Here is a 15281-nt window from a genome sequence, read left to right on the forward strand (position 1 = left end):
ACGGAGTTTATCTAATTCTCGTGGTCCAAGATGATGGCGTGATGTGTTCCTAACTCGGTAGGTTTGCAGATCTACCTCCCACTCTGATGTGCAATCAGTTTAGTCGGCAGCTTCCATGTTGTTGATCCCGACACCGACACCACTTGCTTGTCCACACATCATGCTACGTTACGAGGTCCGAAGCTTAACTTAGAGATCCTTTTCCTATCTCCATGCGACTCCAGTCACTCTACAACATTCGATAAGATGCCGCAGGTGACGTGTAGTCTTGTCTACATGGTGCACAAGTGATAAAAGCCACTGCTACAGTGAAGGCAGATTGCTATATGAGCTATTCAATTGCCCGTGCAAGGACCACTTACGTCCTTGTGGAGAAGTCGTTCAAGATACTCGCATCTTCATGTCAATCATGTTGCGACTTGCTTCAGTTGTCTCTCTCCTTGTGGGATATGGTCGTGCCATCAGTCCCGAATCTGCTGCGGAATTCGGCTACCCATCAGGCGTTGACGTTTGGTACGTGTGAAGCCTCTTCTACCATTATTCGAATCACAATACTGACATTTATAGGTGTGGAAAGGCATATAGAGCTACGTATGCAGTCTTTTCAACTTCAATTGATCTTTGACTAAATATTGGCCTCAGTAATGGATCGTTCGAACCTGGGGGATGGCTTGAAGAACCCGCTCTGTCATCCTCGCCCCTTTTGGATCTCTCAATACGCCCACGTCTAAATCTCTACCTCGCTAGCGAAAACTATGCTTCTGTCATCATCGATGCTCCAATTTCTTACATACATGGAGGAGCCTACGTCAATGCTTCATTCAACAAACAGGACAACATCACAAGTCCCTTCACCAAACTTTTCGTTGACGTCGAAGTCGTTGAAACAGGGCAAAACTTGCTATCAGGTCGCAATATTACCGTCAATACGACCAGTAATGAATTTGGCTTCAGTTTGTCAGGTCTAAAACCTCGACTTGAGCCCTATCAGATCGTTATCACAGGAGCATCAGGTGATGGGGCACAGTTCTATTCTTCCACTACTGATCTGTACTATGTACCTGAGCGTACAGATGGTGGTAGTGTAGCAAAGGTGGATAGCTTATATGGCGGTTTGCTCGTGCAAGATGTGTTTAGCGGCTCGACTCAGTGGACTCCACTATTTCCGTACACTTTCTACACCTCTTGGGATGGCTGGCTTGAGTTAAGTTTGGATAGTGAGCAATGGTAATCAATTTCTGAAGAATTGCAAAGCTAATTCATATTCCCAGATATCAGAGTGTTTAAAGACAAGGGTGAGCAGGTGTGGTAACAACGGTGTCAGTAAAGCTAACAAGAAACATAGGTTACAACATCATCCACATCGTTCCAAATGCTGGATTAGATAATAAAGCATTCGATTTTAATGAACTTGATACCTACCTTGACGTCATGGATGAGATTGGACTTTGGCTAATGTTTGACATGAGTAAGTGCATGTGATGTCGAAGATCTAAATAGGACGCTAACTTCTCTCAAAAGGATGGACCTATACCGTTAGCTCAAATCGTTCCAAAATTGACCATTTCTAATTGACTCAGAATCTCTCTTCCGTTGAAATGCAAGTCAACCGAGTAAAATCCCGCAAGAGCATGCTCCTCTACTACACCGGCGACGAACCTGATGGACAAGTTGGTATGCTTTTACCCCGTCTCCCCTGATCTCCATTCTAAATTGAGCACCCAGATGCCCTTGATGCCACAAAAATCACATACGACCTCATCAAATCTCTTGACCCTTGGCATCCCATCTCCATCTGCCTCAACTGCCTGAATTACTACTTCAGCGACTACACATCCGGCACTGACATAATCATGTCGGATCCTTACCCAATTGCCGTCAATACCACCTACTCGGTACAATACAATACTCTATGCAACACCACATATGGCTGCTGCGGCTGCGATAACTGTGAAGGCGATTTCAACGACATCACCACCCGCTTAGACCTCTACAAGGAATACCAAGAGATTCTCCACGTGCCGCAAAAACCGCAATGGGGAGTCCCACAGGCTTTTGGAAATGAGACTTTCTGGGCAAGATATCCGACCCCAATGGAAGAGGTGGTGATGAATATGCTGTTTGTCAATCATGGTGCGAAGGGCATTGCTATGTGGGCATATCCGACTGAACCTGGCTTGATAAACGTGACGAGTGCCTTGAGCAAGGCGATGACCTCGAGCACGGTTACCAAGTTCTTGTTGGGATCGAACCCGGTCAAGGTTGATGTGGGGGGTTTGGGGAGGATTGATGCTGCGGCCTGGAAGGTGGGAAATAGCACATTGGTGAGTGTGGTTAATACGAATTATGTACCTAGTTCGATGGTGAATGTAAGTATGGAGATTGAAGGGGCGGGAAGTATACAGCAAGTTGTCTGGGGAAGTGAGTGGGGTGTTGGGAGTCGAGGGATGTGGAAGTATGGTTTGGACGCTTTGGAGGTGGATATTTTCATTGTCTCCTGAGATTGTTTTATTGAAGGATTCTAGAAATCAATTCATCTTTTAGTTGACGAGAATGCAAAACACGGCCGGCCACACAAGTTCGGTTTTGTGCACCATCCGATCCCCCATCCTTCAAAGGAAGTTGTCCGTATTTTTCATCACACCGCCATAACAAGAACTTTCAAAGCTGCAGTTCAGTATTCACGTTGAAACATATATAAGACTTGGACAAAGTCTCACAGCCCAGATATTGTTATCAAAGACACAACAGTTTTCCTTATAGATCAAGAGTCTACGAAAGTTCTGGATACAATGAATGACCAGTAGCCGAAATCAACTTCCCTTCTAGGGTGCTCCTCCTAGACCTCAACAGATGCTGAGAAATGCCACAATGTTCCAAACGAACATTTCAGACGTGAGAATAGTTTTCCAACTCTTTCTCACCTTAACCAAGCTCTCAAACCCACGCTCCAAGCTCTTCTCGGGCTCGACTTGCATTATTGTACACCCAGAAATTCCTCCTGATATTGCCCAAACATTGTAATCATTCGCCCATGGCAATCTCTCTTTATCTCCCGAGCCTCAAATCCCTCTTTCTCAGTGGTTCAGCGGTCTCCATGATATCCTCTCGAACCGACGCTCTAAGTTGTGCTGTACGTTCCGCGATAGCTAGATGCTCACCGAATATTACAAAGTCCTAGGGCTGCAAATAATTTGTGTTATGTCGGTGCAGGAATGTTGTCGCTAGGACGTTGCGGTTGTTGAATGGCATCACGCATTATGCTATGATCTGGGAAAAGATTAGCAAGTGCTATCTGCCCACCACCTTTTTGATTATTGTGTTTCTTACCATCAATCTTTGCTTTGCTAGCATATTCCTCATCATTACGTAGTTGAAGGATTTCCTTAACTTCTTCAACATCATCGTCCCTTGCACTGAAAGTTACACAGAACTTTTCACGACTTTATGGCGGAAGACTGCAAATGTCGATGATTTGCAGCGTGCACTTGAATCTGGCTGGGGGTTTTAGCGCCAAGGTTTCGCTTACCCAAAGTAGACAAATCAAAATAAAGGACCAGCACAGCGATCAGCTTTCCTCAATGCTCTTATATTAGGACAAGACTGTGAGAACACATAACTAACGCTGACTGAGCTCAAGTTACATTCTGCAGACCAGACTAGCCAAGTCTTAATCCAACCCCAAGGAGGTCCCTCCTTGTCTCCTGTTACCTCGATCATTGAAATTTCCTTGGCACGCAACATGCACACCATTCTGCGAGCCTGAATCATCTTGCTTGGGCAAATTTTTTGCCCGACTTTGGGGGCTCTCTTGGGGCGCCAGAGCAGTTGAAAGCTATCAAAGATCTGTTAGTATGTTTGAAGTAGGAATTAGGAAGCTTATAAAGTACCAGTTGTTCTTCGATCAAGATGAGTTGAAGGAGGATCTTGCATCATTGTCGCTCTTCCCTGAGGTCAGAGATGTGATGGAGTCAGTAAAACTTCCCAGTGTAATTGACTAGGCCGCATATCTTATAGGATGTGTGTGGTACTGGCGTCGGTAGTGGAGGTATCTTGCTCAAGATCTTGGGCAAGAACCCGTTCAAGATTTCGAGGTCGATGATGACAAAAGGAAGGATTCGGCGCGAAGTAGGTTATTTCATGCCCATAATCAAATTTCGAGGCTGAACAATGTAGTGGGAGAGGACAAGAAGCTCATCAGTGAACATGAAGCTGCAATCCTTTATCAAATTGACAAAACCACCTTCAGTTAATAAGAGGCAAGTCACACGATCATATATTTTACATGAATGCAATGTAAATATTCCTTTTCCAGTAGATACAAAATGGCGCCAATAAGCATAGGGAGAATTCAACAGCGGTGGATAATAATGAACGTTGACCTCAGAAAGCCCCACCCACAACGCGAGCAACAGTCAACGTTTCATACTTTTTCGCCAACAGTTATATCAGCAGACCCAGTACTGTGATATCCTTCCGTCGCAATTATCATGTAGTCATGAGCGCCCAATTTCATGCCCAATTTGGCCCAAGCGTCGAAATGGTTCCCAACTGTGACTGTTCCTCCAACACGCTTGGATTGGCGTACACTCCAGTATTGCTGGAAGGTCGCAGTACCTATGATTGATGGCTGATTTGTTCGGGTCGTTTGGAGGATGTCATAGGTTGAGCCGTCTGAGGTAACGGAACCTTTCTTAGATGCTGCCGAAGAGGGGTTATATGTGCCGTATGTCTCAACGATGTACTAGGTGCAGTTTAAATAAACATTGCTTCTCAGAAACGAGGACCTCCATAAAAACAGTTTCTGCTTCGCTTCGAAGTAAGACCAGCTTTCAGAATTCTGCAAGAGGAAAAAGATAGCCTTGGGTGACTTACGTATTCTACTAATGGATTTTTTGTCCATCCGTAGAGAGAAAGATATCCGTTACCAGGACATGTCCATGTTCCATTGTAGACGACAGTTCTGTGCAAAGACTTGTCAGGCTTGAAGATTTGATGAGCAAGACATACTTAGGTCCACCAGGTTTCCAGCCTTTGCCAACAACCAAGTTGCCTGAGCCACTGCTCCATTTCACAGAGTACCTCCCACCTTCCAAGTTGTTGTAGCTGAACGATCCTCCATCACTCCAGCATGAGTAAAAGAAGCCATTGTTCGTGCCAGTTCCTTGAGGAGTGTCACGAGAAACAAGTCCCGAGAAGTTGGGAAGGTCTGGACTCGGTGCAGCATACACTACACCAAGGGCAGAGAAAGCTACAGCCAAATTAAACAAGAGAACCATCACGAAGAATCAAAGTTGGCTAGAAAGTATATGACAGTCCCGCCGCATATCCTAGAGGAGATCTTGTCGTTTTATACATTTCTCACCCATGAAAGTAAGCAAAACCCGGCGACCCTCACGTCCAATACTAGTATTGTTTGGTCATGGATCATCAGGCATTTCGATTTGGCAGAGGCTGACCAGAACATTTAGCCTCATTACATGGTAGAAAAATGTTCGAACCGTCAGATTGGGCGACGAGAGGAGGCTCATTATATAGAAGCTATATTGGCATATTCGTGGCGTCTGGGGTTAATTACCAGCATTTCAATCAGTGGCACTTGGAGGATCGACACAACTGCCGATTGGGAACCATGGGTAAATTGGTTGTCAGCGTCAAAAACTTGGGGGTTTTCTTATGCCCAAAAGGTAAAATTGGCCTTGCGAATCCAAATATTAAACAGCGGATGAGTTCGAATTATGCAGATTGCCTTTATCCGAAGTAATAGGGGGCTGTACCCCACATATCGTGCATGCTTCTAACGTCACATGGAGAAAGGGGGTCAGCAGAATGCGGGGTGCATATCTGAGAAAGTTGTGTGTTTCAGCCGAACGTCAGCTCTCTCATTTCGAACGTGGAGTGCAGAAGGGGAAGGATTTCTTGTGACAATAGCATTTGAATTGGTATATTTGAACGAGTAAACTTCAATGGCACCCAAGAATGGTTGCATTCTTTTAAAAGAAGTCTAGAAATGTTCATGCTTCACAAGTTGCTAGCTAGAGTTGGGCACGCTAGACAGCAATTTTTCTTTTCAAGCAAAGACCTAAATTATGACGAAATCAATCTTCCACCAGAAGCAACGGGAGCTTGTTCTAACGTTTAGCCTCTTCCATGTCTTAGTAGTGATTATATCTCCCCGGCCACAGATTGTCAGGCCGATGGACTGAGGTTACTATTCAACGTCCTGCCTCACTGTTGGTTGCCTTACACCAATCGCAAAACGATTGAATCGAGGATGTTGCGCATAAGACACTCAATGGAGAGAGTAGAAATAGATAGTCAAGATTGGGGGATATAGCATGTTGTGCGAAGGTCATTCGGAGCAATGTCTTCCATTGTGGTAGTGGAAAGGGGTTGACGGCCATTCTGATTTTAGTGAAAGCGAGCTTAGCAGAAGATGAATAGTGAAGTCTTCCAGCCAGTCCATGTGTAATATTCAAGATGCCCGCATTGCTGTGGACCTTAAGGCTTGACATACTGATGGTTAAAGAGCAACTTTCTCGAAGCTTTCTCTGGAATGTAGCACCTCTTTCCAGACATATACCCAACTTTCCAGCTACCATTTGGGACCATAATTCTGAAACTGAAGTTGGGAACGAGGGAAAGCAATTCAGCGCACCTGGATTATTTCCTTATTTTCCACAGAGTAGTTCGGATTGTAACAAAATAAAGGGAAACTGCCGCGCATCCATCGCATGTATCACAGTCACAAGGGATGTGCAGTGGGGCAAACAGAAATCTTTATTTCCATAAACAAAGGCAATTTAGGACCAAGATATCATGATCCACAAAGCAAGTCCGCCCATACACCATGCACCTCTCTATAAGCCCGTGCGGTATGACCCACTACTATATGAAGGACAGCTCCTGGTATGTTCCAGTGAAACTCCGGAAGGAGGAACCGAGAATTTGTGACCTGTAAACGCTTACCAGCCGCTATCATTCATCGAGTCGGCCCAGTTGTTGTTGCCTGCACCATCCGTGTTGAAGTTGTCTGCTGATATGTTAGTTTCTGTAGCATCTTAATTGTCTCAAGCTAAAGTTGAGGCATTGGGATTAGAAATATCAGGGGAGTGAAATTCGAGGCATGTACTGACCTTCTGGGAAGGATTCGCCCCCACCAGAGTCATTGCCTCCACCGGATCCCTCTTCAGGCTGAGCAAAACCCGCGGATGGTTGATCAAAGCCGCCGCCATTGCCACCAGCACGAGGAGGTCTAGGAGCAGTCACCTGTGCCATATCAGTGACGATTGTTTCAGGTTAATATGACGTAAACTTACCCATTCCTCCACAATGGCCTCAACCAGACCCATGGCCTTCTTGATGGCACCCTTGCGGCCAATAAAGGTAATACTGACGAGATCACGGGGACGTGGGCGTGGCTCAGTCTTCTCAGGCATCTTAATATCCTTAACCCCAGAAACGGACTTCAACTCGTTGATTTTGGCACCCTTGGCACCGATAATGGCACCCGTACAGCCGGCTGGGACCTGTAAGATGTCCTCATGTTCGGTTTGATCGTTTTCATCAACGTCATACTGACCGTCCTTAATTGGTTCGGGCTCAATGATCTCGATAGCCGTGCTACCGTCCTGAGTGTAGGCTATGAAATAAAGTTAGCTGTTGAAACCCGTGACGATATCTAAAGACATTGGAGGAAAATTTTTGAAAACAACAGGTGGGTGGAAACCGAAGTCCAGGGAGGAATCTAGATGATGCTGAAGAGCGTTCTTGAATCTTTTGAGGAATTTGATAGAGCCGTGTAGCAGAATTACTAATAGCAGTAGAATTATGACTTACCATACATGCGTTCACGAAGGTACTTGACAACAAAGTGCCAGCGAGGGGTCCAGTAGAACTTGGTGGTACCAGACACGGCCTTGAAACCTGCTCTATCCTTCTTTGCCTCGGAAGAATTGGCTGCATGATCGGACCAGATAGTCTAAGAGCAACGTTAGCAGTTGAAGTATTCAATAATTGTGAGCACTTACAATACCGTACTCGTCATCAGAGAGGTCGGAGTCGACGAATTTCACAAATGCACGAGCAGTCCAAACGTTGTTGACACCAAGGTAGTGATAAACACCAACATCAATCTGGCGACCGTTGTACTCATGCTGGTGGTAATACTCAGTCTCGGTGATTTCGTTATCAGCTGGAATTGGGACAAAGCGGGCGATCTTAGAGTAGATCAGCTCCTTGTTGATGAAATTCAGAAGATCAACACGCTCCTGAGCGATCTAGATACAGCTTGTTAGCTTTTATGGTCCCTCAATACTAAGACTCTTGATGTGATTTGTCCTTTTTGTTGAGTCGCGGACGAGAATAAGAAGTGAGGTGAAGAGTTGTAGACGCGTCGAGTTGTAGATGAAAGGGTGGTAGCGCACTACACACCTTTCTCTCCTCACCAGTCAACTCATGATCAACCTTGAAGAAGACCTCATCTTCTGTATGTGGGGTGTCGTTGAACTCCTTAGCAGTTTTTGGATTACCGTCATTATCAGCCAGGATCTCAAACATGCTACCGTTGTTAAAGCGTCGACCAGCCTGAGCATTACCAACATTCTTGCCCTTCTTCGTGCCGCCCAAAGGAACGTTCTCCTTGTTGCTCAGCTTGAGGTAAGTCATTTTGTGATGTTGCGACAAGGTGGTGGCTGAGTCGAACTTTTGTTGTGCTGTCTCAGAGGATGAGGACAGGAGTAAGAGGCCGAGATTCTTATACGCCTAGAGACGCGATTACGCGAAAAAGCTAGGTGGTATAAGCTAGCATTGACAGCCGCTAGCAGAAACACGTGAGGTCCATAGCCGCTTTATTTGACTATCTTTTGCTTTCTTTTATGTTCTAAAGATCTACATTGGCTAGCAGGAGATTACTCAGTGAATGAGTAGCAACGGCCTCCTGCGTACTGATCACATTACAAATGGAAGAGGTGATTTGAAGCAAGCTACAGCATATACCTGAAATAGATGGAAAGATTGATTTTGAGACCAGTGTGCCAGAGTTCATTGGGAACATACGTGTGGTAACTGCTCATGCGAGAGAGACTGAACTGGCAAGATGAGACAAAGAGCACCATGACAAAGCGTTTAGGGATAAAGCAGTCCAGAGTTGGATGGATGACGTGATAGAGTAGTTTTTCACATTAAGATCCAAGCAGGAATCAACGCCGCCTAGGTAGCGTGTGAAAGCCTTAACTCCAATGTTTGCTCTGCCGCTGTCCAAACCCATGCGACGCCGAGCCCCATGTTTACACCCCTACAGGCTGTGAGCCACTATAGCGCTAATGCTAAATTGTAGCTATAGATCCGTTGCCCTACATCAAGGTACTCGTCAATACTTTCATGCGCAGCACTGAGAGTTGTCCACGCTCTTCAATCTTGGAGATTTTACAGTTTCGTGGCTCTCTCAGCACCTTCAAGTTACATGCCTCACTTAATTAAAACTACCCTGTGGAGTTTCGCAATACTATGTGAATATGAGGCAAAAGTATCTTTACCTGCTGCTAAGCCCTAATGTATTCAATTCTCTTTCCTTTCTTAATCTCAAGTGACAAAATAACACAGTGCCAAGACCCTGCACGACTGAAGCAACATCAACCACCACCAGTATTGCCGCGCCACCTTCCATCTATTCAGATCATGCCCTATACCCCAATTCTCAGTACAGCACCTTCACCCACGAAAACTATACCCGCACCATGCACAATCTACCCTATGTCAACAAGAGTTTCGCTTACGCCTTGGCGTATTTGGGTGCTTTGTGGGGCAGGCCATTTATTAGTTCCACACTTCCCGTCTTCTAAACATTAGTACAGAATATAGACCACCGCCCTTTAAGCACCAGGTCCAAGAGAAAACCAGTCCTCCGAGCGCGTGTACTGTAGTAGTGGAATATACTGCCTGCCAGCAGACAACTGATCACAGGAAACCAAGCAGCCCTACGGGGGTTTTTTTACAGACAATGTCTGCACTTCTTACAGACACTGTCTGTAAACAGGCATTTTAGACGGATTTTCTGTCTGTATTTTAGTTAATTATCTGTATTTTTCTCAGCTAGATTCTCTAATTCTGATCGATTTTTAAGGATTTCGAGTGAAAATGCAGATATTATCTGTAATTTAAGGAAAATCCAGTTATTATCTGTATTTTAAGAGTTTTCTGACTAATAAAGTTAAATATCCCCTCTCTTATTCCCCCCCCCCTTTCCTTCCCTTCCCTTTTCCTACTCTCTCCTTTAAAGGTAGGTCTCCTTCCCTCCCAAGGTAAGTCTCCCTCCCTCCCAAGGTAAGTCTCCCTCCCTCCCAAGGTAGGTCTCCCTCCCCTCCTAAGGTAGGTCTCCCTCCCTCCCAAGGTAAGTCTCCCTCCCTTCCTCCCTCCCTCCCCCTCCTAAGGTAGGTCTCCCTCCCTTTGTCCCGAGTGTTCCGGAGGTAGGTAGTAAAAGGTCTGTGTTTAACTTTATATTGAAACATGAAAAGTCCGAGTAACCCTTGATACACGCTAAATTACCTGTGCTTTTTAATGCGTCTATTACAGACATTGTCTGCACTTTTTTGATACGTTTGTAGCAGATATTATCTGAATTTTGTCTGTATTTTACTACATTTTACTACTACTAGGAATACAGACAAAATGCAGACAAATTACAGACGTTGTCTGCATGAAAAACCCCGTAGGGCAGATAAGCTCTATTCGTCGCTCTGTCTTTGAGATTTAAAGATTGCAGACTGCCCATAATGCCCTAACAGACATGACAAGGGCATGTAAGTGGGGGTTCTTAGTAGTCTACTACGTTCTTCCCTCACTTCGGGCTGAAGCGAATTCTTGTTTGTCCGATTTGTCTCACCGCTACAAGTTACGGGATAGATGATACATATGGCAGAAGATCGAGCCTCCTTCCTCTCTGATCTCCCTCCGCTCTGGCTCGCCTGTCTTGCCTGGCTCTCCGACCTATCGCAGGATTAGATTCTTTACCTTTCCACTAACGGGATATTCTAGACATATAAAACGGCGAATATACATGACATGCAGAAGCTCCGCTACAAATGCTATCGTCGAAAGAACTTACATTGATCAGGACTGTCTGAATAGCCTCGCAGATCTCAACAACTCCGTTTGGGGACAATGTGAAGCTTCCAAGACTACGCTCATGTCCAAGTTGCTCCAAAAGTATCCTATTCAAGTCTAATAAAATTTCGGCATGGTGAGCTCAGACATTATGCTTCTCTGATCAGGCCACTTGAAACTTGTTTTCACGGACAACGCATGGACAGTGGGTTCATGGGTATCTCTTTTTATTTTTACACCTCTCTACGTCTTCTGCCGTTTCTTCTTGGTAGTTCTCCTGTCGCCTATACTTGATATAACGGCATCATCTAGCAGCTCTCCCTGTAATTGTTCTTCAGCGGCTTCTGCGTCTGCGTCTGCTTCCTCATCGTCATCCTTGTCGTTTGTGTCAAGCCCAGCATCGCTATCCTCATCTTCAGAGTCTAGACCAAAAGCCTGATCAACGTCACCTATAACATCAAGGTCAATGCCGCCATCATCACTGTCGAAACCCTCAAACTCCTCGTCATCATCTTCAGCGTTCAGTGCTGAGGAGTCCACATCTGCCATGGAAGTATCTGCGACGGAGGTATCTGCAACGGATTCATCATCACGTTTCCGCTTTTTCCCCATCTCTCCAAGCCTGCCAGCACGACCCTCAACGCCCTTCTCCGTCTCCGATCCCTCCAGTAGAGGCGGGGGTGTAAACCAGGGGATCTTCCCTCTCAGGAAGTCATTGAGGACCATCTTCGCAACACCATCAACATCCGGCTCTCCGCCATGTAACAGTCGACCGCCTTTCCTTGCCAGTAACTCTAGGAATTCAATGTGACCATTGTATCCTTTTAATTGGTATGTTCGCTCAATATGTTGTGGTTTTGTCTTGCTCAGGACAGCTGGGATGTACTGCTCTGGATTCTCGACATTCTCTACTCTGACTACACCACGTAACAGGATGTCTTGTGGAGTGTCTGTGCTACTCGGTGGGACGACACCGGGACAATCGATGAGATAGATTCTTTTCATCAATGTGATGTACTGCCAAACCTTGGTCTCACCTGGAATTGGTGCGACTGTGCAGACTTTCTTTTTTCGGAGTGTGTTGATTATGGATGACTTTCCGGTATTAGGATACCCAATAAAGCCTACGGAGATTTGTTTACGGTCGGAGTGGAGGGAGGAGAATTGGCGGAGAAGTTGGATCAGGGAGCCTTTTCCGAAAGAGTTGGTTATGGACGCGTGGAAAGCGAGAGTAGGGTAATCTTTGGAAAGATGTCTAACCCATGCGGCCTGAGAATGTTAGCATTGCAACAGCAAAACAAAATTCTATGAAGTGTGATGTATGAATCATTACTAAGAAAACCACCACAAGCCACTAATGAAAGCGGAAGTGGCCTTCAACTCAAACGAAACAGAACCAGACTCTTTACGACAGACTCTCCAAGACGGTGAGCTGTCTACTCATGACCCGAGGGCCATGAGCGGCGAGAATGGAGTCAATCTACCAAAGTTGTAACAGACAATCTTCCATTGCGAAGAGCACAAGAAATGCAGAAGGCGCCTTGACTTAACGATGGAACTGTGCATGGGGAAAACAACGGAAATGTTGGCTTACAGCTACACCGGTTGGGACCAAATCGCACTTGTTCAGTACGAATATCAAGTGCTTGTGTGGTGCCTCGTCTTTGATGTACTTTTCAACACTTCGACATCGGGTACCGAGAGGATCTCTGGCATCCAGGACATGAATGACAACGTCTGAAGAATCAATGACTTTGTACAGCTCATTCCAAATCCGTTTGCTTTGACCTTTGTTGAAGATAGCTTCCCTCGCACTGGAGATATAACCGTGATCTGGGATCGCAGACTCTCCAATTGCCTCAGTATCTGCAGCCGAGTTGCCACTCAACAGCTGGGCCTGCTCAAGACGGTCAAGGTAGGTATCATGGCTTTGGACACTTTGCTCGGCGAGGTCCTCTAAAGAACTGACTCCGATCTTGACTCTCTTTCTTTGCGCATGGGGACCAAAGACATCTCCAAAGGGCGAAGCTTCAACGGTCATCTTTGCTTGATGCTGCTTCAATCCATTCTTGCCTTCACCATCTCTGATTAAACTCATGGGCAATTTATTTGATTTGAGGAGAACGGAGTAAGGATCTGAAGCTCGCTCGGCCATTGCTTCCCGGAAGGAGTTCAGGGCATCTTGACCAATAACGCGAGAATTGGTAAACCATTTCCGGTTGGGTTCGATTCTTGCGACGGGGACTTGCTTGCTCTGGAATTGTGCAGATTGTGTAAGATCTCCAGCAGCATTGTGACGACCAGATCCGGTGTCCTTGAACATCTTAAGGGTCTTGGCCTGCTTGCCTGTCCTATTGACCGCACAATGTTAGCCACTCCGCCGAATGAAGCCTGACCCAAGCTGCCAGCAATCCAACACCGCACAGGATCTTGCGTACCTGTAGAAATTCTCTCCCTTGACCTTGACGTTCGCCATCCCGTCACTGCTCTTCCCCTCGCGCACCTTGCGCGAGGCTTCTTTCTTCGCCCGACCCATGATTGTGGTTGTGGTGGTTGTTGAGGTTGAGGAAGAAGAAAAGGCGGGCGAAGAATTCTGAAAATTTAAAAAAAACAGTTTCGAGATTGCGATTGCGCTAACTTTATCAGCAAGTGTGGCTTGTTGTGGGATGTGGCTTATGGAGCCGCGCTAAAATCTCCTCCAGGAGTCGATCCAGAACCGCCAACGACAGCTTCAAACCATTTGTGCAAAAGACCTGCGCAGGTCAAACAGCCATGCCTCCTTCATTATCAAGGACCTCAATGAACTCTTTGAGTAGTTGCAGGTGTCGGACAAACTCCATCCCTCTCCGTTCCTTCTCGACAACACCCTCTCTCGCATCAATCGGACCAGAAAACCCCAAGTTCATCGAGATCCCAGTACCACCTCAACATCAAGCCCTCCCGAAGATTGATGTTAAAGGAACCCTTCCTCCACCTCGAGATATCTTTCCCCGTCGAGCAGGCGATAAGACCTCTTCCGAGTATTTAGCAGCAGTCACTCCTGAGCCATCCTCTCAAACGGCACCCCACAACGAGTATGTAGCATGGAAACGTCGGATGGCAGAGAACAGGCGGACAAACTTGAGGGAAGGTCTGGTGGAATTGCATAAAAGAAAAATGCTTCAAGACAAGATGGTGGCAGCGCGAAGCAAGAACAGGAGCAGAGCCCGAGAGAAGGCGCTACATGCTCCTCAAGGAGAAGACGAGCGCCTCACCAATCCAACAATCACGCAGATGAACCGAACTCTGCAATCAGGGCCAGTGCCGGATCCGGATCGCGCTGCTCGAGTGGCGGAAAAGAAGGCAAGGGTTGAGGCCATCGCAATGGCTAAAGCGGAGCAGCGAAGGGATGCTCTCCATACATTGTATATGAATGCGAGAAGCTTCATCACCACCGAGGAAGAATTGGATGCGGAGATTGAGAAGCTATTTGTTGAAGATCCCCATGCTAGCGGCAACTTGAACGACAATATTTGGTCTGTCAAGGGAGCCCCCCCAAGTGTTTTGACTATGTTGTCCGCGGTAAACAATACCCAGAAAAAAGCTATAGACTTCCACAGAGGTCCAGCTGCACTTACTGGACGAAGGATGAAGAAGATTGCAGAGGAGTTGACCGGAGGAACTATGGATTAGAGAGATTTGGATTGTATATTAAGGACCAAGATGCTCCAGTGTATGAATACTTAAGGGGATATTGTGGCTCACAATTTCAGATTCTCTGTATTTCTCACGTACTACTTTGGGATGCCAAGTGACAACAATCAGCATTTAGTGTGCAGTTGTGAATCAACTTCTAAGCCTACCGTGCCTCATTACTGTTGCCTTTTATCTCAGAGCTGCCACTGCACATGTATCTTCTCTGCGTGCTGCATCCAGCTTTTAGTACAATAGTTCTATGTAGAGCCTATACACTGATCACATCCGTGATGTGCGTTTATTCAACTCCATCACTTCTGCAGAGCTAGGCAATGTTTCTGCGAACATGTTTCAAGGAAATTCATCTCGTGGGAACATGAAAACATAACGAAGCTTACTCATCTATCAAGATTCCAACAACAACATTCAAGCAATATGGCAAAGTTCCCTGATCCCAACTCCGTACACATAGATGTTGTCCGAAATCTTAGGAGGATGCCGGT

At 46.0% G+C, this 15281-nt stretch overlaps 6 protein-coding genes across 6 annotated transcripts; 3 read left to right on the plus strand and 3 right to left on the minus strand.

Moving 5' to 3' along the window:
• Positions 1 to 400: 400 nt before the first annotated feature.
• ONS95_010309 (uncharacterized protein) lies at positions 401 to 1571 on the plus strand (the record flags this gene model as incomplete). The annotated part of the gene is made up of 6 exons (XM_058503896.1): positions 401 to 513; positions 568 to 591; positions 643 to 1217; positions 1272 to 1295; positions 1346 to 1468; positions 1522 to 1571. The coding sequence occupies 6 exons, from the start codon at positions 401 to 403 to the stop codon at positions 1569 to 1571; spliced, it is 909 nt and encodes a 302-aa protein (XP_058360609.1).
• Positions 1572 to 1598: 27 nt separating this feature from the next.
• ONS95_010310 (uncharacterized protein) lies at positions 1599 to 2501 on the plus strand (the record flags this gene model as incomplete). The annotated part of the gene is made up of 2 exons (XM_058503897.1): positions 1599 to 1674; positions 1726 to 2501. The coding sequence occupies 2 exons, from the start codon at positions 1599 to 1601 to the stop codon at positions 2499 to 2501; spliced, it is 852 nt and encodes a 283-aa protein (XP_058360610.1).
• Positions 2502 to 4423: 1922 nt separating this feature from the next.
• Positions 4424 to 5279, minus strand: ONS95_010311 (uncharacterized protein; the record flags this gene model as incomplete). Its single annotated transcript, XM_058503898.1, has 3 exons — positions 4424 to 4744; positions 4876 to 4963; positions 5011 to 5279. The coding sequence occupies 3 exons, from the start codon at positions 5277 to 5279 to the stop codon at positions 4424 to 4426; spliced, it is 678 nt and encodes a 225-aa protein (XP_058360611.1).
• A 1518-nt stretch (positions 5280 to 6797) lies between these two features.
• Positions 6798 to 8709, minus strand: ONS95_010312 (uncharacterized protein). The gene is made up of 6 exons (XM_058503899.1): positions 8434 to 8709; positions 8031 to 8279; positions 7840 to 7981; positions 7320 to 7642; positions 7137 to 7269; positions 6798 to 7033 (listed from the first exon to the last, which is right to left on the minus strand). The coding sequence occupies exons 1-6, from the start codon at positions 8665 to 8667 to the stop codon at positions 6966 to 6968; spliced, it is 1149 nt and encodes a 382-aa protein (XP_058360612.1). The 5' UTR covers positions 8668 to 8709; the 3' UTR covers positions 6798 to 6965.
• A 1741-nt stretch (positions 8710 to 10450) lies between these two features.
• NOG2 (GTPase required for pre-60S ribosomal subunit nuclear export and maturation) lies at positions 10451 to 13686 on the minus strand. The gene is made up of 4 exons (XM_058503900.1): positions 13542 to 13686; positions 12698 to 13454; positions 11105 to 12372; positions 10451 to 10986 (listed from the first exon to the last, which is right to left on the minus strand). The coding sequence occupies exons 1-3, from the start codon at positions 13637 to 13639 to the stop codon at positions 11347 to 11349; spliced, it is 1881 nt and encodes a 626-aa protein (XP_058360613.1). The 5' UTR covers positions 13640 to 13686; the 3' UTR covers positions 10451 to 10986; positions 11105 to 11346.
• Positions 13687 to 13837: 151 nt separating this feature from the next.
• ONS95_010314 (uncharacterized protein) lies at positions 13838 to 15046 on the plus strand. The gene has a single exon (XM_058503901.1). It carries the CDS (start codon positions 13876 to 13878, stop codon positions 14773 to 14775), a length of 900 nt encoding a protein of 299 aa, XP_058360614.1. The 5' UTR covers positions 13838 to 13875; the 3' UTR covers positions 14776 to 15046.
• The last annotated feature ends 235 nt before the right edge of the window (positions 15047 to 15281 follow it).

Source organism: Cadophora gregata (assembly GCF_030347475.1).
Source record: "Cadophora gregata isolate MNR1 chromosome Unknown scaffold_4, whole genome shotgun sequence".
In the NCBI taxonomy this organism is placed as follows: Eukaryota; Fungi; Ascomycota; class Leotiomycetes; order Helotiales; family Ploettnerulaceae; genus Cadophora; species Cadophora gregata.